Genomic DNA, 24559 nt, shown 5'->3' on the forward strand with positions numbered 1-24559 from the left:
AAAACTTCCGCTGATAATTTGAATCCTTGCGCATTCTACTAAAATTTACCTACTCTGGCATTGGCAGTTCCAGGGGAAAGTAAGGCTTGACAGGAAAGATAGTTTAAACTTAAAATAAATGTTAGTTAAATATAAACCCTACAAGTTTAGAAATTAGTTTAACATCTTCTCCGACATTATCAACATTCTTAAAACTAATTTGCAAGGAAAGATAAATAAGACACCTTTTGCCGTAGGACTGACAACAGCTGATAGAACTGCTAATTTGCTATACCTTATGGTTGATTAATGCTTTATAACGTAATTTAGTGTACATACGATGGAAAAAAATGATAAAGATCCGACTATCGATGTTTCTGAAGCAAAACATTTCCTCGTTTAGTTAAATACTGGTGAACTTTGATAATTCGAAATTAAGATGATGCTACTACAGACGAAATCTATTAAAAGTTAATGTTAGCTTTTCTTGAGAATCTCGGAAGTTCGAATTCCTCCAACTGTTAATATTCGATAAATTTGTTTTTTTGGGGGGACGGAGGGGAGGTAAAGATATATATATGAGGTCTGTCTGAAAAGTTTCCGACCTCGACAATTACTTTTGTGAGTTGCTCTGACCGTTTTTGCAAAAATGGAAAAAATCGAGTATCGTGCTGTCATTAGATACCTGTTTCTGAAAGGTAATACGCCTACTCAGATTAAAGAGGAGTTGGCAACGCAGTGTACGGGGACAGTGCACCATCATTTACTACTGTGAAATTCTGGGGAGCTATGACGATGAACGTTCAGGATGGCCAAAAACTGCAATTACTGAAGAAAACATCGCTAAAATCCACCAGATTGTGCTGACGACCATCGAATCAAAATTAGAGAGATAGCAGAGGCTATTACGTGTTACGCTGGGTGCCGCGTTTCCTCATTTTGAACCGAAAACGGGTCCTAATAAACATTTGCAACGTTCTGTTGGAGCAATAAATCGGAGTGTTTTTTGAGTACTAAACACTGTAGATGAAACGTGGATTTATCATTATAGCCCAGAAATACAGTCAAAACAGTGGACTGCAAAGGAAGAATCGGATCCGAAAATGCCAAAAACTGTTTCTTTTGCTGGGAATGTGATGGCAACAGATTTCTGGGATAGCCAGGGGATTGCCTCAATAGATTATTTTGAAAAGCGAAACCCATTACCGGAGCATACTATTCAACGTTACTTGTCAAGCTGAAGACAGAAATAGTGGTAAAACGGGGGTGCATTTGCAAAAGAAAATAATTTTGTTTCACCAAGACAGTGCTCTATCTCACACCTCAGCGGTTGCAATAGCGAAAAATCCATTAATTACAATTTGAACTGCTTGACCACCCGTCCTATTCGCCACACCCAGCGCCAAATGACTTTTTTTGTTCCCTTAGCTAAAAGAAGCCCTTGGAAGGCAAAGATTTTCGTCAGATGACGAGACTTCACAGAGAAAGATTCCACCTATTATTTTGGACGGGTTAAAAGTATGGAAGCATCGCTGGAAAAAATTTATAGACTTACAAGGAGACTATGTCGAAACATAGAGGTAATTTTGGAGGAAAAAATACCTTTTTTCTTTGTTAGGTCGGAAACATTTTCAGACAGCCTTTGGTAACCACTATTTCACCCGTCTCAATGAGCCCAGTTTTTTTTTTTTTTTTTTTCTTTTTTTTTTTTCTTATATGTTGGTAAATTATGAGTTTTTTACTTTAAAAGTGATTAAATTATGTTGCTCTTATTTTCCGGTTAAGGTTTTTATGCCTTTAATTAATCTGCATACAATGTTTGTAGAATAACCAACAATTTAAAAGTTTAAGTCGCGCAGCTAACCCTAATGAAGCATTTGTTTACATTTGAAACATTCGTTTACATTTGAAGCTTTTAGAATGAGAGTGAATTAAGTCAGTTTCTGCACTTTCAGTGTCTTTTTGCCGAGTAGGAACAAAAGTAAACTTCCACTTCTGTCCACCGAAATTCAAATCTGCCTTCTTGCCGGATGGCCGGATTTCTGTTTTTGCGTAGAAACTCTAATTTTAATTGTAAAAACTGTTTTGTTAACTGTACTGATGCTTCCTGTTTTTCTATATTTTACAGTTTTTAACGATGTGTTGAGATTTCATGCACATTTGCCTTGCCGCCAAGTGAGAATTGAATTAATTGAATTGAGAAATACATCACTAATGAAATTCGAGGAAATAAGTTCAAATGAAGTGCAACAAAAAATGTGTATAATTTTATAAGCCGTACAAAGACGTAATGGGGTGTTCACGTCAGATTTTTTAAATGCAATTTATGTCTTTATTTGAAGTCAAATGAAAGTGAATTATTTAAAATTTTAGCTGCTAGTCTTTCTAAGGCATTTAATATAAGCATAAACAAATTTTATTGAGTTATAGCCAGAAATTACCAGAAAATGCAATGCATTGAACTTGCATTTTTTTAAATTTAAATTCATATCAATTTTTCAAATACTAGGTCAGAATCCTATTCATATTTTAATGAATCTACCCTAATTTCAATTTGTTATAATAATTAGAAAATAAGTTAGAAATATTTTGTGCGTGTCTATCCGCATAGCTTTTAAATCGAAAATTTTAAATGAAGCTTTCTGAAACTGGCACATTTTATTCCTTTAAATTAGTCAAACTCTTATAACATAAATAACCAACGGAATACTTTCAAACTATTATGTTGGTTTCTAATAATATGTGCTACAAATATATGCTATTAAACGCCAATTTTGATTCGTTTATAAAATTACTAAGATGTTTATATAAAATATAAAATTTTGAAATATTACAAAACCATGCATAAAAATAAGCTAATGCCTCATATGAAATTATTATTATCAAACTTCTTTATTTTATTCGTAACAAATATAAAACTTTCCCAAATATAAGTATACGACCCGGGAGACCGCTATAAAAGTTATATTTTGTTATTTACCCAATTTTTTAAAAAATTTTTGACATAGTCAAAACATAAAGATTTTTGACATTTTAAAAAAAAAAGCACTGCTTTTATTGAACGTATAATGACTACGATCAACTATTGAGAAAATATACATTTGGTGTTGCCGATTGCAATAAGAAACGGAGATGCGCTTAACCATATACCAATCTCATATACAATATTTCAACATTCTATGGCTAATCGTTTTTGAGCTAAGCCAGATACATACGTACGTGCAGACGATCCAAAAAAGCCAATTTGAATCCATTTTCTATATGTTTTTTCTCATTTCGGAAAAAACGAATCCTTTATTCTGTCCGTGCGGACAGATGTCACAAAAACAAAATCTTCGAAATGGATTCGGGAACGACCAAAATGTATATTTCTGTTGAAATATAATACTCGACATTTTTCACGATTTCAATACTTTCTTTACTTTGTACAAAGAAGTAAAAAAGTAATATTATTTAGAATCAAAACCAAAATAACATTTTTAAGAAATTAATTTTCTTCAAAATGAGATATTTAGCGAGTATATATGAAGTATAAAATAATGTATTTATTTATTTTTAGAGTAAACTTAAAAATTATTATTTTGAAAAATTAATATATAATATTGATTATAATTATTATTTTTTCTTAAGTTAAAAATTTTTAAGTGGAGGAGATTAATATATTATATGTAAAAGAAGAGCTCTTCATTATTTGACAGTTATTAGTGAAGGCATGAAAAATCCGGTTAAATTTTTTTAATATTTTAGTTATTTTTAAAATTTTCCTTTTCAGTCTAGTTTTGTTTGTAAATAGAAAAAACTGGCTCCCGTCTGGCGTTTCCCTCAGCATGGATGCTTGTCTGTCACTATTTACATATAAAAGTTTGCTCATTTTCATAGCATTAGAAACAGTACTTTGGTTTTTGATTTACCTCCTACTAAGTAAGAAAATTACTTTTCTTTTAAATGTGGGCTAAAGCCAGTAGACCACCATTGGAGCCGAAGCACTTAATTTATTTTTTATTATCTCAGACTACGTATTAATTCAGCTGGAAAGCTAAAAGTAAATAACAGCCTTGTCATAAAGCTTAAAACTTTCGGAGACGCCAAGTTATTTCGTCGTCTCGCGACCACGTGGTTTCCGGAAACTGTACTGGGAGTCTTACATCTGTGTTTGTGGATTACGTCACAAGCACATTCATTGGCCAGACATCGAAACGTCACAGACTACGCCTTCGTTTTATTCCTTTGCTAAAATTCGAACGGCATTTATGCTTCTCTACATGCAGCATGTGCAGATTTAATTGCTATGCATTCTAATAAAGTCGGGAGCATTTTTGCTGTGTTAAAGTGCTTGCAAACTAGGTAAATAGACCGTGATGTTTCTACCGAATGCGTTCCATCTAAGTTTTTTGCAATGAACAGCTGTTATTCGAGATGGGATACATCACCTGTTGCTTGCTATCTGACATCTGAAAATATGTTCTAGGCACTTGTTTCGCTAAAGTTGAATAGTGTGGTTGAATCGTTTGTTTTACATGTTTATGCTTATAAGTTACTGTTTTATCTGTTCTGAAGCATGCAGTGAATTAGGAAAATTATATTTTTGTCATTTTCTCACCAAATTCGCTAGTTTATAGACCGAACAAAATTCCTTAATTCTCTGTGTAATTCTTTATGCATGCATATACAGAAAAATTGCCTTTGAAATGTATTTACTATAAATGAAGCTATCTATATTTTGTTATATTTTTCCCTTCGTTAAATTAGAAATTTGATTCTTCATGGGCAAACGATGGTCTTCGACAACTCTTGGAATTTAGTTAAACTTTAAGATCATGTGAATCGAAACTCTTCATGTGGTTAATGCTAATACCTACTTAAATAATCAAAACCTACGGCACAAAATCCAAAAACCATGGGTCTTGGAGGCTGGCTTATAGACCGATGGATGATGATGATGCGTACCAAACCTCAATTCATGTCCACCTTTGGTAGGAAACGCAGTAGTGTTCGAAGTCCTGCAAAAATTTTTGTGGCGGAAAGCAATAGTTGTGCAAAGAAGTTGGGATCTTCGATTTGTGTCATTGTTATGTGTTGTTCAATAGCATATGGAGTTATCTTGTTGCTTCTTGTGGGACTACCATCCATAACTATGTCAACTTGGATCGTTTCATTGATGATTGCAACCCTGGGATCAGTATCTGGGGGTAAGTGTCAATGCCTGAATGTTTAGTACAAGTTTTGTAAGTTTTATTAATTTTGTTAAATCTCGAGATAGTTATATTAGCTCTAGGAAGTTGCTAAAAAATTACACTTAAAAAATACCAATATTAATATAATTTTTCTAAATTAAAAAGATCTTTGAATTTTGAAATACCTTTATTGATATGATATACTTTTAAACCTGTTCTTTTATTACCATAATACAATATAATTTACCGCTTTGATTGCGACAGGAAAGTCAAACTTAGCTTGACTAATCAATCTTTGTTTTAATACGTTACACACGGAATTTGGCGACTTTGGGCGGCAATGAACAGGTCATTTTGGTGTTGGCGACAATTTTCAAAATCGCGCCAAGGACGTACCGTATACTAGGATTTTACCACTGCCTCAATTAATTTTCTAGCTGTACCTCAACAACTAATCAAAACACAAAACACATTTTTTTTTCCAATGGCGGGCAGTAGCCATTATAGGGTTGACCACTACTAGAGTCGGAAGCGGTGGTCACTTTATTATGGAGGCACTAATGGGTGGGCCTCCGGGACAACTTAAAATTTGGTTCTACGATTTGTAAAATTATAAAACTTAGAAACTTATTCACGGCTAGTTGTTTGAAGCTAAATTCAATTAAACTATATAAGTTTGACTTAACACAAAATATGCCTAGAATGTTTAAGCTGCTATTGGTCGCTCTTACTAGCTTTCTTCTAAATCTTTGCACGCTGTTGTTCAAAGAAAACTTGAATTCTCCTAACTTATTCTTAACTTCATTTCAGCAACTAGCTAATAATTTAGTGGCAGGACGGGCTTAATCACTGATAAACGTAGCGGATATTACGTATTTACGGCATCATTTCATTTGTGATTACCTTATTATGCTTTAGTCACCATTTCGACGGCGTTCTGTGCAAGGAATTTGCAGGTTGATTTTTCTCTATACCTTATAAAGTCAAAAGTCGTTAATTCGGACACTCATAATCCGGAATGATCTATAATCCGGACCTCGAAGCTAAAAACTTTCTGCGCATGCTTTACGCGTGCGCGTAAGACCTTGACTATTGCGCATATGCGTGCGCGCAAGTGCAGAATACGTTTTCGCCTGCGCGTTTAATGTATAACGGATGGTGTAAGCTAAAATTATCTAATTATCTATTTGAGTTAATGTTAATGATTGCGTTGTTTCTTAATCTTCGAATTGGATCCCGCTTATTATTTTTTGCAGACTGTAAGAGCAATTTTATAAAAGTAAACTTGAACTTTCGATTATGTCAAATAGAATTTCCGATGCTGGAACTTCCAAAGGATCTACAAAACGAAAGTATGTTTCGATGTCCAACAAACAAAAAGTAGAATTGCTGCAAAAAATGGATAAAGACATGAAGAATGTGACAGAGAGGTTAGTGAAAACGAAAAAATTTCGATTGACAAGTTAGTCGGTATTCTCGGCACAGCAATTAACGGGACTTGAACAGGGGAACTTTGTAACTGAACAAGAAATTATGTCTGTTTATAGAATTAAAAAGAAAGTATTATCACATAAAACGAAGCAACTTAAACAACTTACATTGAAAGAAATGTTTAATAAAGTAAACAAATAAATATTAAACTTTTTTTTTGTAATTTTTTTTTTTTTTTTTTTTTTTGTAATTTTAGAATTTCTGCATGCCATCTTACGAGATTTAAACTGATGATCTATAATCCGGAAAAATCGATAATCCGGAATCGCCGAAGTCCCGACGAGTTCGGATTAACGACTTTTGGCTGTATTCTTAGTTAATTAATAAAAATCTCAAAATTTTGGATTCAATTTGGAGTAGGTCGTAAAGATTAGGCACCCAAGTGTCTAACGCCTTTGCAAATGCTAATGATTTTAAATTACGAAGTGCCTATGTTTCAAAACCATCTACCTTCTCATCAGAATTAAATAAAGCGAGCAGAAATAAGAAAATTGTCTGCAATTTTCTTATTTCTGCTCGCTTTATTACACGTGTTGCTAATGAGAGTTAACGAAATAATAACTACGTGTTTTTTTTTTTTTTTTTTTTTTTTTTTTTTTTTTTTTTTTAATCTTAGCTAATTTATATAAGTTAATTTACTTGATGCAAGCTAGAGGGAGTCACATGTGCTCGAGAAAGTTTAGGGATAGAGTAATAAAATAATTTAACAGTAATAGAATAAATTTTTATTTTTCATAATTTTGTGATTTTTTTGTAGTTTTATATTTTATAGTTTTTTGTATTTTTTAAGTTGTATATTTTAAGAAAAGTTTTTTTATACACAGTACAAACACTAAAGCAGAAAGCGGATAGGAAAGATTTTAACGATTAATAGGTTCAGTCTAACGCCGTTTCGATCGAAGTGGCACTAGATAAACTCTTTACACGTGTTGCTAATGAGAGTTAACGAAATAATAACTACGTGTTTTTTTTTTTTTTTTTTTTTTTTAATCTTAGCTAATTTATATTCAGAAGAAGACACTGGCGGAAAAATAAAAGACTAAAAAATAGCATGCAAATAACCGGTTAATCTATATTATTTATATTCATACAGGATCTCTGAGAATGAACGGTAGATTTCATAAGGGTTCTGTGATGTGATTCTGTAAAATTTTGTAAAATGGGCCGTATATGTTTAATTCAGTCACTCAAAAAGATTACATGTCGCCCAGACGGTATAATGGTTAGGAAAGCCTAATGCGATACCGAAGGGCCAGGGTTCGAATACCGGAGAAGACATGGGTGCTTGTAAATGTATAGTGTTGGTGCGGCATGGCGGCACTCTAAATTTACAGCGAGCCGAAACGCCTCTCGTGTGGATTGGTGGAAGTGGAGAGGGGTGGGAGACTCCCGGATCCTCCTCCGAGGTGCTCTCACTCAAAATTGGGGGTGGAAAATAGAAGTCCAACTGTTGTGTAGAGAATTTGTCTGATAGCGTTATAAAAACTAGGTGAATGATTTTCTGGTTTATGGAAATCTTAATTTTATTTGATTCTGAATTATTTATTTTAATGCTTTAATTTTGGGGCAAAACAGATGCTTCTGGGAATATTATTTAGTTTAAAAGAATATTATTTATTTTTCTTTTATTTGCAATTTTTGTACAAGCTTTGATTCATTGTGAAAAGAAGCAGGGAAAGGGAGGCAATTTTGCTAAGTCATGATTTCGTGCGCTTTGTCCTTTAGAATGTTCTAGAAGAAATTTCATTGTGCAGTTGACCTTAGGACAGGAAGTACGTGACAGAAGGGTCAGAGGTTGCCACTTGACTTTCGATGTAAGTCATTCTGGTTTTGGCGAGTGAGGTTGTTGGCTAAGTGAAGAAGGGCGCGCATGCGCGATCACCCTTATTTCCGCATTCAGGGGTTGAAAACGCAAATTTTGCCAAAATTAAGGAGGCGATAATTGAAGCCATAGTGGGAGCCCGCGTTTGTGGAGGAGAGGAAGAAAATTCGAGTTTTAACCACTTTTCGTGCGAGACTTGCTTGCGGAACTTACTTTGGACGTTACTCTTGAAACTTGCTTGAAAGCGATAGAAACGATGGAATTTACGAAGAGAGATGCTCCCCGGCCGCGTTTTTGACTAAGAGGCGAGAGACTTTACTCACTTACTCTTCTTACTCTTGGAATCACTTACTGGGTGGACTTGCTTACTTTTGGGCAAAGATTGTAACTTCGAGCTTGCTCTTGGGATGAGCGAGAAAAGGCGAGCTGTAATTGCCTAGAGAGACGTTTCCGGCCGGAAGCTGCAAACATGCTCCCCTGCCGCGTTCTGGTTAAAAGGCGAAATTGAACCCGGGCGAGTGACTTAAGACTTTCAAGACCAGGCGGACAGCCATGCTGGGCAGCAGTGCTCCTGTTTCTGTTTTCCAGAGTGAAAATAGCTTCGTCGTTATGAAAACCAGTTACCTGCGTGTGTGTTTCGCCAATAGTGCCAGGACAGGACGATGTCCTCTGAAACTTCCATTTGTGACAGTAAAAATCAGCCCCGCCGACGTCAACGCTTATTAGGATACGAGTCCTCCACTTCAAGACGTCCTTACAAGATAAGTTCTATTTTTTTTTTTTTTTTTTTTTTTTGTGTGTGTGTGTGTGTGTGTGTTTGAACTTTAAGTAAGGTTTCAACGACTTCCTTGGAATGTAAAATAACAACGTCGAATCTTAAATTAATTCTCAGGCTTTCAATTGTTTCCCTTTCCCCTTCTTAATTGACCGAGACAAACCTTAAGGTCTTTATATGAATTAGGATGTAATAATTTAAGTTGTTTGTGTAATCTTCCTTAGAACAGATATGAATTGCAAATAATATGTTTTCCTTAACCTCTTAGAAATTATAGAACGGGTACCCGTTAAATTAAAAGAGTCATGTAATAGATTTGCAAATCATGAATTTAAATGTAACAAAAAAAATGACAAATTGAAGAATTCACCTGTGTCTAAGTAAATTGAAACTAACAAAAATAAGAAGTTTGACTCCCTGATTAGGATAAGATTAATTTTTAATTGTGAGGAATTTGAATAAACTGGTATTTAATCTGGAACCCTATTACTTATGTTTTCTTTATATCCTTTATGTGTTTTTTATATATATATATATATTGATTTTACATGTTATTTATTCGATCCTCTCACGGCGCGGTCCCGGATGCATTTTCACAACGCAATGCATTAAAAATTCACTTATACGATCAATAAAAGTTTGGTAATTAGCAAACTCTTAAGAGTTTAGTTTCGCAGTTGATATTTAGCTAGTTACGGTTTCACCTGTCTGTTTCTGCATTAGTTTCCTCCCTAAGAGGAAGTAGTAACACTGCATTGGTGCCCATGATTTTTACGGCAAAGTATAGAAACAGAACATTGGTGCAGTAGCTATTTAACACAACTTCTCTTTGGAGTGGGCTGTGGCAACCATTGCTCTATGTAATATGGACACAACAGCAAAAAGATTACATATTGTAGCTTGTAGTGAAGATAACTTCATTGTTGATTCGGCAGTGCACCATCAAAACGATTCTCTAAATCGCCACAGTTTCCGAAATCAGTATTTTCAATATCCGCGTGTGACGTGGGAACACATTCTAGATTCTCCCCAGGTCTGTGTCTAGCCTAATGAGTAACAACATATATAGCCCATTTTTCTGTGTCGAAACTAATATCGATTTCAATGTGTACTTGAAATGATCTTTGTGTTTTCTCAAATCAAGCAGAGACTGAGACCCAGTATCCAGGTGCTTTAGCTCGTCGCTGGTGGCCAGATAGGTAGGAGATGTGTTGAATTCTCTAATTGCAGCAAATACCACACATTTTCCTTTCTTCCTATGGCATTTGTTTAACATTTACATCGCCGAAAAGATCGTGAAATGAAATACAGTGAAACCGGTCCGTGCAATACTCCTGTATATGCCAAAATAAAGCATATTCAAGGATTTATACTAAAGTTAAATTACTAATAATGGGCAATTGTAAAATAGTCTAAAGATATGTTGGTTTTATTTGTGATTATCAAACTGTGAATGGGTGAAGCTGTAACAGCTTAATAATAAAGGTTTCATAATGGCCATAACTATGTTAGTTTTTTGGCACAATTTATGAGCATCTACACCGTTTTCTTTTAAGTATATAAAAATGTTGATAAGGTAGTCGCAACTTCCACAAATTTTAGATTTTTTTTAAAAGTTCCGAATTATTATTACGGGGGTCACATTTGTTTTCGGATGCTTGCATTTTTGAAATTCATTTGTATAGATCTTGTACTAAATATTGCAACACAGACTAATGTTTTTCTGGTACTATCGTGTTATTGGGACCGCACTCAGAAATGCATGATGTATGCATGTGTATATGCGTGCATGTATGTATGTATATACATACGTATATATATGTAGGATGATTATGTATGTGTGTATAAACGCATACATAAATGCATTTTTGAATCTAATCCCGATAACGGAAAAGTACCTTTTTTCTAACATATTATTTTTTCTTTATTTTAAGACTGCCTAGTTGTAAAATAAATGTCATCAGAATATTCCTTGTAATAAAATAATTTGTTCAAAAAGTGTTAGTCAGTAGCTAGCATTCGGACACTCCAAACTTTTATTGAGATGCTTTGATAGACAGTATTTCCTGTTGGAATTTTTTATTTTAAGTGAAAATACTTTGCAAAATTTATTTTCTGCATCTGAAAATTATTACTTATTTAGAAAATACATTAATATTTCAGCACCTGAAGTGAACAAGGCAAGACGCTACAAATAAACTACCCATTCTGTTAGAAGTTTATTAATTCATCTTTTTAAAGATGGTAAAAGTATTCGAAATATCCAAAAAATACTTTACGTAAAGCATTCAAATATCCTTGGTGTTTTAAACTGATAGAAATTACGTGGAAGCGTTGAAAATGTGCTGAAGTCTGCACTACACTCTAAGCTAAGACCAAGGAATCACAGATTAATTCTACGAAAAACCAAACAAAAGCCAAAAATTATTACTGTAAAAATTTCAACAGATTCAGAAGGACGGATTACAATAAAAGTTAACTCTGAAGATTTTAGAAGCTTCATTTAGGGCACATGGATACAGTAGGCGATTAGCAAGAAGAAACAAGAAAAATACGCCTGGCATTCCCAGTATCTATGGTAAGGAAAGTTTTTATCACATTGGAACAATGTTATATTTTCAGAAAAGTCATAATTTAATATATTTGGGTCAGAAAGACGAATTAATAAATGGCTAAACCAAATTAAGAATTGAATTCGAGACGTTTATGGCCTACTGTTATGCACGGGGGTACAGGCATAATGTTTTAGGAATGTTTCTTTCGAATAAGAAATTCAGTGTTTCTCCGCAATAATAATATGGGTAAGTATAAATATATAAATATTTTTAATGAAAACCTGAAAGCATCATCAAGAAAACTTTGAATACAAAAATATATTTAATTTCTATCTATTCTACCGATCCTAAATATACAGCCCTAAATATTGGCTTGTGCTTATCATATAAATCTCCTGAAATTACGAAAACTCCTAAATATTCCTCGAACTTAAATCCCGTCGAACATGCAAAGAATAAATTGAAGTAAAGAAGAAAAAAATATTATATTTCTTCGAAAGTTTACTAAAAGCAGTTCTTAGTAGGAATGAAACATTCTAACGCGGAATAATTAGTTCAGTTCATTCCAAAGCGCATGAAAAGTATCCTTTCAAATAAAATATACCTAATGAATTTCACCTCATTTTCAAAATTTTTAATAAACTATTTTTAACCAAAAATATTTTGAATAACTTCTTTCAAAACAAGCAGGTTTAAAACTAGATTATCAATAAAAGGAGGTAGTCGTTTTGCTGATATTTAGTAACTGATATTTAACAAATAAAACTGGAAAACACAAGAATCCGAAAACAAATGTGAGACACTGCATATCATATATTTTATTAATCGTATTGTTCATAATGGATTGAATGCATACAGAACCCATGATAGCTTGATAAAATTAATTGTCGTAAAAGTATATTTCAGGGTACCCCTTGGCGAAACTTGGCGATTTTTGACGGTACAGAGATACCGAATTTGTGAAAGATGGCTATCGTTCGTTGTAGGGTTGTTGGTACTTAAATAAAGATTGGGTCTTCTAGTTCGTAGTCTACGACAGCCTGAACAAATAACTATAAGCAGATGGGTGGATTACGCAGCTAATGCCATAGCAGTTCCAGAGTCCTGCAGAGCTGGTTGTCTTTATATATACCGTCAAAGACGGCAAAGTTCAAAAGTTAAGAAAACAAAAGTAAAATCTTTCCAACCAATCCAATCTGAAAGTGAAAAGAGAAAGTTATATAGTTTTTTTTTTTTTTTTTTTTTTTGTGTGTGTGTGTGTGTGTGTTTGTGTACAGTGTTATTAACCGAAAGGGGCGTTAGCCCAGAAGGGCTGTTACTCTCGAAACACCACTTCGGTTCACTATAAATGTTCGTTTCAATTTGTTGCCACTAAATATTATCGCCCTGTATTATATATTAAAATTAAATAATGAAGAAGTTGCATGAATTTATGTATGCATGAATATATGTAGAACCATCAAATTTTGAATAACGTAGTCCTCCACCCGAATATGAGCACCTGAAAGCTCAAATTTGGAATTTGTAATTTTTTTTATTGTCTGTTTCATATCTTGTAAAACTTTAAAGAATTTTTAGTTAACAAATTCAACGATTTCAAAGTGACCAGTGGCAATGCGGTACGGAATAAAACACTTTCATTATCAGCGTGTGAGACTGTGTATCGGAAATTCTAAAAATATGCTGTTTTTAAGCACGCTAGTGAAATAAATTAAGAGAATTTGCATATTTTCTCGAATTGCATGAAAAGAACTTAACTGAAGGAAAAACCACTGCTTCTAGATAAAAATGCAAATCTTGTACGATAAATATGTAAACGTGCATTTGTGTGCAGGCGGACCTAGCAGAAAAGCAGGCTTTATAAGCGCGTGGAGGGTAAGACGAATTGCATTCGCTAGCACACCTCGGCTAATTTCTTGGTGTTATCTTGCAGCAATCGGTTAAATTCACATCAGAACAGTAAAACTGAGTAACCGCGAACGTTTAGATGATGGAATTAGATGGCGAATTGTGGAGAGGCTAGAGGTAGGCCAGTCGCAAGTCCAGATATGCAGAGAGTTTAATGTAACGCCTAGCGTCGTGTGTAACCTATGGAAACAGTTCCAGAATACTGGATTTATCGAGAGAAAGCCTGGACAAGGTCGTCCAAGAGCCACGACGGCCAGAGAAGATCGCTACTTGTCCATTTTAGCGAGGCGTAACAGAGGGGCTACAGTTTCTCAGCTCTCTTGGGACCTCTATGCAGCCACAGGAACCCGTGTAACAATGGTGACTGTTTCCAAAAGACTGAATGAGAGAGGGCTGTTTACGTCCCGCTCGCGTCTACGGACAAGAGAGTCCAATTAGCATGGTGCAGGCAGCATAGTGATTGGAGTACGGAGCAATGGGCAACCGTTCTGTTCACCCTACCTCCAATGTCCACGAAATCAACAGTTATGGCGGTGCCGGTGAAATGGTCTTGGCAGGCATCATGTTTGATGGCCGCACACCTTTCCACGTCTTCGACAGAGGCTATGTGACTGGTGTGAGGTATAGGGCTGAGGTCTTGGAGCTTTTGTTTGCCTTTTCCGGGGTGCAGTGGGCCCCAAGTTCATCTTACAGGACGATAACCCGAGGCCACATAGAGCATCTAAATTAATACCTGGTCCACAAATTTCTTGAGAGTGAGGATATTCGCCGGATGAATTGGCCAGCCAGGTCTCCAGACCTCAACCATATAGAACATGTCTGAGACACTTTTGGGAGGGCAATTGCAACTCCTAACCCCCCTCCGAGAACCATCCAGGAACTGAAAACAGCGTTTCTGAATGAGTGCGACCAAACCCATTTCTTTTGTGTCTTCTGCAACCGCTGTTTCAGATCTTCAGACTCCCATGAGTGTTACACACGAACATGTGTGTGTATTATAACTGTTGAATGTTTATTTTGTTTGTATTATGTTAACCTATGTTCACACCAAATTTTATTAAAATCTGTCCAGTAGTTCTAGAGATCGTAGATCAAATATAAAAATTCTCTTAATTTATTTCACTAATGTATTTTTATCCCAAATGGACATTAGCCCAAATGCTGTCGAAACGAGTATATGTCTGTAAATGGAAAAAACGCCCCTTAGGGCGTAATATAAAAGCTGAAATCTTTCAGATTTTTTATATGTATATATTTTTATTCTTATAGTTTGTAGAAAATTATTTATGATTTTAAAGAAAATATTAAAGTGATTTGGTGGAGAAGTCTACGTTTGTATAGATTCATCTAAATTAATATAATAGCTTTCTAAAAACATGTGTTGTTGTTAAGCAGCATTTTATATTTAAATAAATTAAAGTATTTTAAAAGCAGATGAATTAAAAAGTATGAAAAAATGAAAACTTTAGGTTAATTCAGATTTCAAATTAACCTTGGATATTATTTAAAATATATGCCATCTTAAGGTTACCTTTTTGCCTAGTTTTAATTTTCACATTGATGGTTTTTCTTCCAGTTTGAGATTAAACAAGAAATTTTAATTTCAGCAAAATTTGTAGGAAAGAAATAAGAGTGATACAGATATTCGGAATTCCATTACATTTGAGAGACGTTATTTGCAATATATTGTCGTCGGAAATTGTTTGCAAATTTTTAGACTCACATTTTTAAACATTGTTAGTGAGAATAAAATCGATGTATATGTACGCTTGGTCTCAGTAGCTAATAAATCTTCTTCATTCAGTGAGGATGAGAGATAAGATGCACAGCTGCTATTACGAAACCAGGTGAATTTAATAATAGCAGGTGAAATATTTCCCAAGATCTTTCCTTTCCAGATTGACACGTGTGGATGATATTCGGTAGGCAGTTGTGAGTAGTGAACATCTGTTACGGCAGCTGTTATAAGAATCATTTGTGTAGCTATCGTTTGACTGTCGTCTACTTTACTTTCGATTAGAATAAAAATGTGTACTTATTGTGATGTACGTGTACATGTCAAAACTGTAACTGTGTTCGCATGATGCATATGAAATTAGCATTAAAACTGTTCAAGTAAAGAGAATTTGATGCTATAGATTTAGTTCGTTAGATTTAATAATATGGACAGTAGAATGTTTAGGGAAGCCGACATACCCAAAGGCCCGGGTTCGAATCCTGGAGAGTGTATGGTTGTATGTAAATTGTCTGTTCCCTCATAGGAGGTAACTGTGACTACCTATTAGGTCCCTCCGTAATAGAATGATCACCACTTTGTTGTGGACACTATGCCCAATCAATACGTGACATAATTTAATGATTTAAATGTTGATTCCAGAATGGATTAAGCATATTTTAATTCATAGTAATAAAAGAAGACGTTAGGGTTATAACATCAAAGCGAATGTGTTTTCATTTACGTTTTATCATTGTTGCCAATCTAGAAAAACTGAACTTCGCAACAACAAAGATAATATTATACGTAGAGGGAGCTGCTACAACTTCTGGCCTTCGTAATGGCGAAAGCCTAAAAATGCCTAGTGCCCGGCATTAAAAAAAATAAATAAATAAAAAAAAATAATAATAAATAAATAATTGCTAATCCTTCAATCATTTTTTATTTCCCTCAAATAATCCTAAAGATTTCTTAGATTTCTTTGAAGGTTTCTGTATTTAAGGAAATTAAATAACTTTAGTTAAATTTAATTCCATTTCTGTTCTTTCTGTGGGGATTGTAGAAACTTTACTTACCAACATTTTCTTCTCCTTTTAGATATTGTTCAGTGTATATTTATTGCTAGCAGCTTTAGCTGCTGTCATTTTTATTAGCCCAGAAGTGTTGCTTCGAAACGACATTTTGCGTTGAATCACTAAAAGCGTTGTATAACTTTTCAAAGTGTTGCCACCAAATACCATCGCCCTTTATTATATTTAAAGAAATTAAATAATGAAGAATCTGCTTGAATGTATGTATGTTTCTCGCATTGTGAAAAAACAATGGTACCTAGAGCCATTAAATATTGAATAACGTAGTCCTCCACCCGAATATGAGCAACATTGAAGCCCAAATTTGGAATTAGTTTTATTGTCTACTTCATATTTTGCAAAATTTTAACGAAATTTTGATTAACAAACTTGACGATTGCAAAGCAAGCAATGACAACACTGGAAAAAAAAAAAAATTAGCCTAAAGGAACATTAGCTCAAATTCTGCAGAAATGTGGATATGTGTGTCTAAATAGAAAAACAAACCCTTTGGACGTAATATAAAATCCGAAAGCTTTCAGATTTTGTATTTTTTAAAACTTCAAATCAGCTGAGTCAAAATTTTTATTACATTTATACATCTGTTTTTATTTTAATTTTTAAAACTAAATATCGTAATTGCAAGGAAATGAAGGAATTTTTTTTCTTTCATGAAATCGGAGTTCGGCTAGATATTCTCGAAATCCATAGATTCTATGAAATCCCTTTCAGATGCCTTGTACGTCCACAAAGTAATACGTGTTAGGTAATTAGAAAAGCAGTCAGTTAAACGAAACTTTTTGTTTTTTACAAATTAGAGTTCTACCCAAAAAGAAACCATTCGGTCAACGGGCAGAAAGACAGAAATTTTGGACCGCAAAAATTTAAAGTAAACTTTTTGTTCCCCTGGGCAAAAAGTTGGTGCTTCAACTGGCGTAATTCACTATATTGCTAATAGTTTCAAATGTAAATAAATAGCTGCGCCGTTACACCTAGCGTACTTACGCTTTTAAATTGTTAAATATTCCACAACTATTGCATGCAGATTAACTAAGGCGCATAAAAACCTTACCCAGAACATAAGAACAACATTATTCAATCATTTTTAAAGCAAGAAAAGCGAATTTCCCAACATATACGGTAGGTAGGGAAGCATTTGTACACTCTTGCAGAGCACGTCGGCTTATGAGAGCAGTATGACGTCAAGCGTTATCCTGCTGATAAACGGCATTGTGCACTTCCTGAAGGTTGGGGAGTGTTACCGGCCGCAGCACATCATTTACGTGTCATTGGGCCGTCATGATGCTCTGAATACGAACTAGAGGTGACCTGGAATCGTATGCAATTGCGCCCCAAACCGCGCTGTCGCGTGGTGGGGCATTCTACATTTGCTGCCGGATTGGACCTGTCTCCACATCAACGCCACTCTCGTACGCGGCGACTATCATCTGAGAAACAGAAGCGTGACTCATCTAACAGGAGCCTGTGCCATTCCGTCGTCCACATCGCTTGAAACCAGCACCACTGCAAGCGTTGGCGTCTATGATATGGGTTCAATGGCAGTCTTCATAACGGACGCCACGAGTGCAGCCCACTAGCCACCAATCAACGGCATATGGTTCTGATCGATTGAGCACATCCAGAATGTCTTGAACATGCTGTAAAGTGGAGAAATGGCTTGCGGGTGCACCACCGCTTGTCAGCGGTTGCATCGATCCACGCGTGCTGATGTCAATCGGTCGGCACAGGTATCCTTCGAACTTGCCACATTTCCTTGTTCCAACCATCGTCGCTACAGCCGGTGCACTGTGGAAGCTTCCAGATGTGTGTCAGCTGAGATTTGCCGTATGGACCAACTGCCCTTCTCTGTCCCATCACCATGCCCCGCGTAAAACCGTCTGCCTGGTTGGAACGTTCTCCGTTGACGACGGCCTGGCATTCTCTGCTCTGAAACAAGAACAAATTTTCTACGACGATTACCTTAGTAGATTAGCGGCACGAAAGTTGAACATTCTTGCAAGTTCATTCCCTTATATCTTCTTCAACGTACGCTGGAGAGCTGCGCGTTTCACATCATTCGCATAACTCGGTGACTTGCGTCTGTCCTGAAATTTGTATAATTTTCGCGCCACTTCTTCTTGGTGTTGCATATTCAATGTCGTGCTGCGTATTTTTGTTGATTTCGCTCTATTTGTACGTTGCATAAGATTGACATTTTTTCTGTTGTTTTGATTTACATTATTTCAACCATGACTTGGCTGTTCTCTGCCATGAACTTTTTGGTACAGTTTGAGTCTGCCAGTGTTAAGTCGAAATATTCCCTCTTCAGACTTCAAAATCCCTCTCTTCGCCTTAGGTGTGTGTGTGGGGGGGGGATTTTGACAGATTTAGAATCTTGAGGTTAAAAACTAATCGATTTCTCTTAAATGCTAGTTTGAGATTGAAAAGATCAAACAATTTTTGTACAAATATCAAATATTTTTTGTAGAGGGGAGGAAATTTTTGACAGATTACGGATCCCGAAATTAAAAAGCTAACCGATTTATCTTAAATGCCAGTTTGAGATTGAAAAATCAAATAATTTTTCTACAAACAGAAGTCTAAACAACTTATGTCTTATCAGTGATACAGGCAAAATAAATTGCTTTGTTTAGTATCATATATTAAAATACCAGAAAATCAGTGATACAGGCAAAATAAATTGCTTTGTTTAGTATCATATAGTAAAATACCAGAAAATAACAGTTCGAACTGACAGACGATCGCGTTCTATTTTAAGTCACGTTGCCATCTTTCAAATCAGGAATCTAACGGAAGGAAATGCGGAAATAAAATAATTAAAATATGTCCGGAAACTCGTCGAACGGAAGTCAAGAGAAGAACGCATTAAAGTTGGTATTTGCACTGGAAATAAAATACATCCTAAATGGCGATTTTGTGACTTCTAAATTTAATTACGTAAAATAAATTTCATATTGAAAAAAAGTGCACATTAAAAATAAAGCTGTTGTCAGAAGCTCATAATAATACACAACCTATGTCACACAAAATAAATTACTTTGCATTAAAATTTGTCAAGAATGTTATTCTGCACGTTTCGAATTCTTAATTTGAATTCACTTTTGTGTTGTATAAGTAGCTTTGGTGTTTAAATTCCCTACATATTGATCTCCGATAGCTTCGGTCAATTGCATATTTTAACATTATAAAGTAGAGAATTTGATGAAACCGCTTCCTCAATTGATTAAAATTTCATGTTCTTTAATTAGCTATGAACAAATCATTCCATCATTCCATACTTTTATGTGTAAAATTCGCGGATGCATGTCTAATTAATATTTTTATTGTATTTTATGGAACAAATAAAATTCATAAAAATATGCTAAATAGTTTCTTCAGCCATCAAGCTAACACATTTTATCACAATTTTTTTTTTCTTTTTTTAACCCGAGACGGAACCAATAGAATTCGTAGAAAATCTTAATAAATATTTTGAAGGGTCCAACTGCAAATTGAGTAACGAATACTGTTTTGCTCAACACGCGATCAGTAATCGTTAACCCAAATAACCTTTATTTACTCTCTACTTCTTAAATTTGTTCTCAAAAGTATTGAATATGTTTATAGAACGATTTGTAAATTTTTTGCGCAAGAAAGGTGAAACAATCAACGATACCCTCGCCTGGATTTAAACTCTGGACTTCTCGATTGCTAACTACACGTTCTTCCAGTTACAAGGCACATGGTAAAGAGTGAGAAATTATCTACCTTCTGCCCCTCTTAAGGGCAGTTGGGGAGGCAGGGACACAGATGCTGAATCCTGGTGGAGAACGAATTATCATCCAGCGCCACTACAGAACAAGTGCGGAAAAAAAAAAAACAAAGACTTTTCAGATTTTAAATTACGTCCAAAGGGGCGTTTTTTTAACGTTTTGTGTGTTACCCTTGTTTATTAAATATCATATTCTTTGCACTTAAACCATAAAATTCAGTTTAGTAGCAGTGTCACAAAATAATTTTAAAATGAGCATTTCTTTAGAATTTTCGATACACAGTTCCGCGCCACTAGAGATAAAAAGGTTCCCTCCCCCCCCGTAGAGTTTTGCCATTGCTCGCTTTGAAATCCTTGAGTTTGTTAATCAAAAATTCGTTAAAGTTTTACAAAATATGAAGTCGATAATAAAACAAATTCCAAATTTCAAATTTGGTCTACCACATTCCCATATTCGTAGGAGGATTACTTCATTCAAAATTCGATGGCTCTATGCACCGTTGTTTTATCACAATGCGAGAAATAGACATACATTTGTAGCAACAGTTTGAAAAGTGAAGCGGACATTTACAGTGATTCAACGCAAAATCGCAAAATAAGTCCTTCAGGGACAAAGCACCTTTGAACTAAAAAAAGGGGAGATAGTACTATATCTTCCGTTCTACTGGGCCAATTGACAAAATTCAAATTGCGTTTTTTATGTGTCGAAGGCTCGACTTAGGATAAGTATTAGATTTATATATAATATCATACTAACATAGGTATTTTTACACAAAATTGGACATTTTCTGAAATAACATATATTTTTGTTTTTCATATTTCGATTCTATGACTCAAATTATGCCTAGAAATTAAATTTTGCAATTTTGGGTGAGAAATTTATGGAGAAAACTAAAAATTTTTCTTGGCGAATTTTTTTCAGTGTGCGCCAAGAATAATTCACTTGGCGGAATTCTTAATTTATAGTAACCTACTTCCTTATTTTTCATTGATGCAAGAGGGCCCACCAGCGGCCGAGCAGTAATGTCGCTGATTACTGGTAGTTCGGTTCGAGGCTCGAATCCCGCGAACGGGCTGGCTGCATGGGTGTTTTCGTGGTTTTCCTCATGTGTAACGTGTATCCGAGTCAGTTTCCCTTAAAAAGTCCTATTTTGAATACAAAAACTCTAAATTTTTGCAAGTGAGCCTAGAAATTCATCTAATTTAACATGATATTAAAAATTTTATATGTTTATAATACACATTGCCAGGGTTCGTAGCGGTCCTTATAAGTGCTTATAAGTCCTTATATTTGAAAATAAAATATAAAGGCTCTTATAGGTGCTTACTTTTTCTTTAAAGGCCCTTATTTTTTTGTTTTTAGTGCTTATTTTTTGCTTTTAGTGCTTTTTTTTTTAATGAACGCGCTATTTTTCCCGGTACCAAAGCCGAAACTAAATAAACAACTTTTCTTCCTAATATGGAATGTCAGATGGTGAATCATACTCCCGGAAATAGCTTTTCCCCTTTCTCTGCATTAACATAACCTTTGGTGTGCACGAAGAGTACAGACAGGTGCCCGTCGTTATATTGGTCAAAGAAATGCGAAAGTAATAAATAAAGGGAAAGTAATCGAATAGTCAAAATAATTTTGTTTTTTTGGCCAATACATTATACAGTACGAAGATTGGGAGGTTCTCCCCTTTCTCCGCAAAATCTCGAATATTGAAACTGTTACAGTTCGCTGCAAAACAAGCAACGGACTTTTTTTTTTTTTTTTTTGTCACTTTCCAATCTGGATTGAATAGGACTAAAAGTTCTGCGGTCTACCAACCCAAGCGAAGAATGATTCTATTCTGGAAATTTAACGCCGTCTGTTGAAAATTAGAATGAAAAACACCCCAGTTATTTAGTTCTTTATTCTCCCAATACTGGCAGCTGTTGATTCCGATTGCGTAATATCACGTAGGGAAGAATTACGGCGCACGTATTGCGCAATAACGCTTGCAATATTTTGCAGAGATAATTAATTTTGATGTTTTGTCCGAGATTTGTTTATTAACACTTAAAAGAGTTTTACTGTGCCTGCTAAGCAGAATATTTTTCAGTTCCATTGGTTTATTTTTATATGATGCGCATATCGAAATGTCAAAAGCATTTATTTAGCGGAAAAATTTAAAGAGCGGCTACAGTCTACCCCCCCCCTCCGCTCCTCTTTTTCAAGTTACGCTCGACTGTCCGAATATTCGCCAATTTCCAAGTATGCGGGTTAGTTAAGATTTTACTGTTAAAGGATGACTGCATGAAGCAAATTTCTGTCTTCTGATTTCAGAAATGTTCCTCTTTTTTACTTAAATTACTTTGCTTGCAATATCTGTTAAGAGAAAACTGATATACAATGAAAATTTAGAAAATGTTTAGAATTTAGATTTAAATTATTTAAATATCAATATGAGTGGAAAAATAAAATTGTATTTATTATTAGGTTCCAAGTGAATACAATAAATATGCCTTATTGTTATTTTTTTCTCTATTTTGAACTGAAATTTCATCATTAAATCTTGTAATATAGTTTAGTTCTGCATAGTTTTTTTTTTCCCTCTCATTGTAAACTAGTTCTGTAAATTGAACTATTATTTAAAATTAAAAAAAAAAAAAGTAATTATTTTCCATGGTTGAGGTAATGCTTATTCTTTCTTAATAAATACTGCATTTCTTATATTTTTAATTACAAGTCTAATTTTTAAGGTTATGCAGTTGTGTATAATGTAATAAAACAGGTGCTTATTTTTTTCTTAAAATGTTCTTAAAAAGTGCTTATAGGTGCTTATTTTTTTAACTAAAATGTGGCTATGAACCCTGATTGCTTTTTGGAAAACTTATGAAAAATGTTTAAATACACAAATTTTAAAAATAAATCATAAAAAATGTGCGAATTATATTTGGATTAAGCCAACATTTCCAATTCTGGAAAAAGGAATCAGGTATAATAAAAAAAAGATATTAATAACGATGTATCGAATTCAATTAACACTAAAATTTTGAGAGCTAAGTTTTTAAAAGCTACTCGTGCGATTTGTACTAAAACTTGGCAGTTTGGCGTAATTTTAGTCGTAGAATCGAAATATGGAAAAAATTGGTATGTCATTTTAGAAAACGTCCGGTTTTGTATCAAAATACCTATATTAGAACAACGCTATGTATAAATCTAATACATATCCCAAGTCGCGCTTTCGAGACATAAAAAACGCAATTTGAATTTCGTCAATCGGCGCAGTAGAATGAGAGATATAGAACTGTCCCTTTTGGCGTAGTGTACCTTTTTTGGAGCAGGAAAGATGAAGCAATCAACGATGCCTTCAGGGGATTAGGTCAAACTCCAGCCTCCCGACTGCTAGCCAGACGTATTACCTATTCTCTGCGAAGGCACGCAGTAAGGAGAGAGAAAATGCATTACATGTTACTGTTAGGCATAGAAACTCGACGTAAATTAATTTTGCAGATAAATGGTTACTGATTTTTTTTGGCACTTACGGAAGCATAATGAATGTAAGTGAAATATTTCCCGCATGGGTCCATATAAAAAAATAGTTTTATTTCTTAGAACCCTCTATTACGCAACATCAAGACAAACGTCGTAAAACTCGCTACTTTATTTTGAAGAATGTTTTAAAATTTGAGTAATTTTAATTTATAAATTTTTTGTATTTGAGAATTTTATGTTCTTTTTAAATTTTAATATTCGAAAATTTTATATTTTTAATAAAATTTTTGTATTTAAGAATTTTGTAAAATTTAAATTTGTAATTGGAAGAACACTTATTTCAAATAGTCAGACTAATGCGACTACAATCCCATTTCGATATTCGAAAAATCCAGATAGTGCGGTTCACTTTCTTCAGTTAGTCAAATGTGTATTTATAACTCTAAAAAGATGATTAATCTCCAGATGGGATTTTGCATTGATTCATTATAAACAGCATTACACTCTTTAAATTGCTGCTACCAAATATTATCGTCTTATATTATTTTTTTAAAAGAAATAATGAAGAATGTGCAGGCATGTATATATGTATATATGATCATCGCAGTGTGAAAAAAAACGATGGTACCCAGAACCGTCAGATATTGAATAACGTAGACCTTCACCTCAGCATGTACACCTTGAATTTCGAATTTGTTTCATTATTTATTTCATATTTTGTAAAACTTTTAAACAATTTTAGATTAGCAAATCAACGATTTGAAACAGAGCAGTGGCATTACTATTGGAAATAAAACACTTTTATCTCAAGCGCGCGAGATTGTTGCCATTAGGAC

The 24559-nt window shown here is 34.4% G+C and overlaps 1 protein-coding gene across 1 annotated transcript in view; it reads left to right on the plus strand.

Moving 5' to 3' along the window:
- Window positions 1-4203: 4203 nt before the first annotated feature.
- Window positions 4204-24559, plus strand: part of LOC118205932 (uncharacterized) — an 82318-nt gene continuing 61962 nt past the window's right edge. Inside the window, exon 1 of the mRNA XM_085823993.1 lies at window positions 4204-5168. Coding sequence (XP_085680119.1) covers window positions 4877-5168 — 292 coding nt within the window. The 5' untranslated portion in view covers window positions 4204-4876. The remainder of the gene's footprint in view (window positions 5169-24559) is intronic.

The sequence above is a fragment of the Stegodyphus dumicola genome, chromosome 1, assembly GCF_044657685.1.
Source record: "Stegodyphus dumicola isolate Sdum_Otavi_A_Nest chromosome 1, ASM4465768v1".
Lineage (NCBI taxonomy): Eukaryota > Metazoa > Arthropoda > Arachnida > Araneae > Eresidae > Stegodyphus > Stegodyphus dumicola.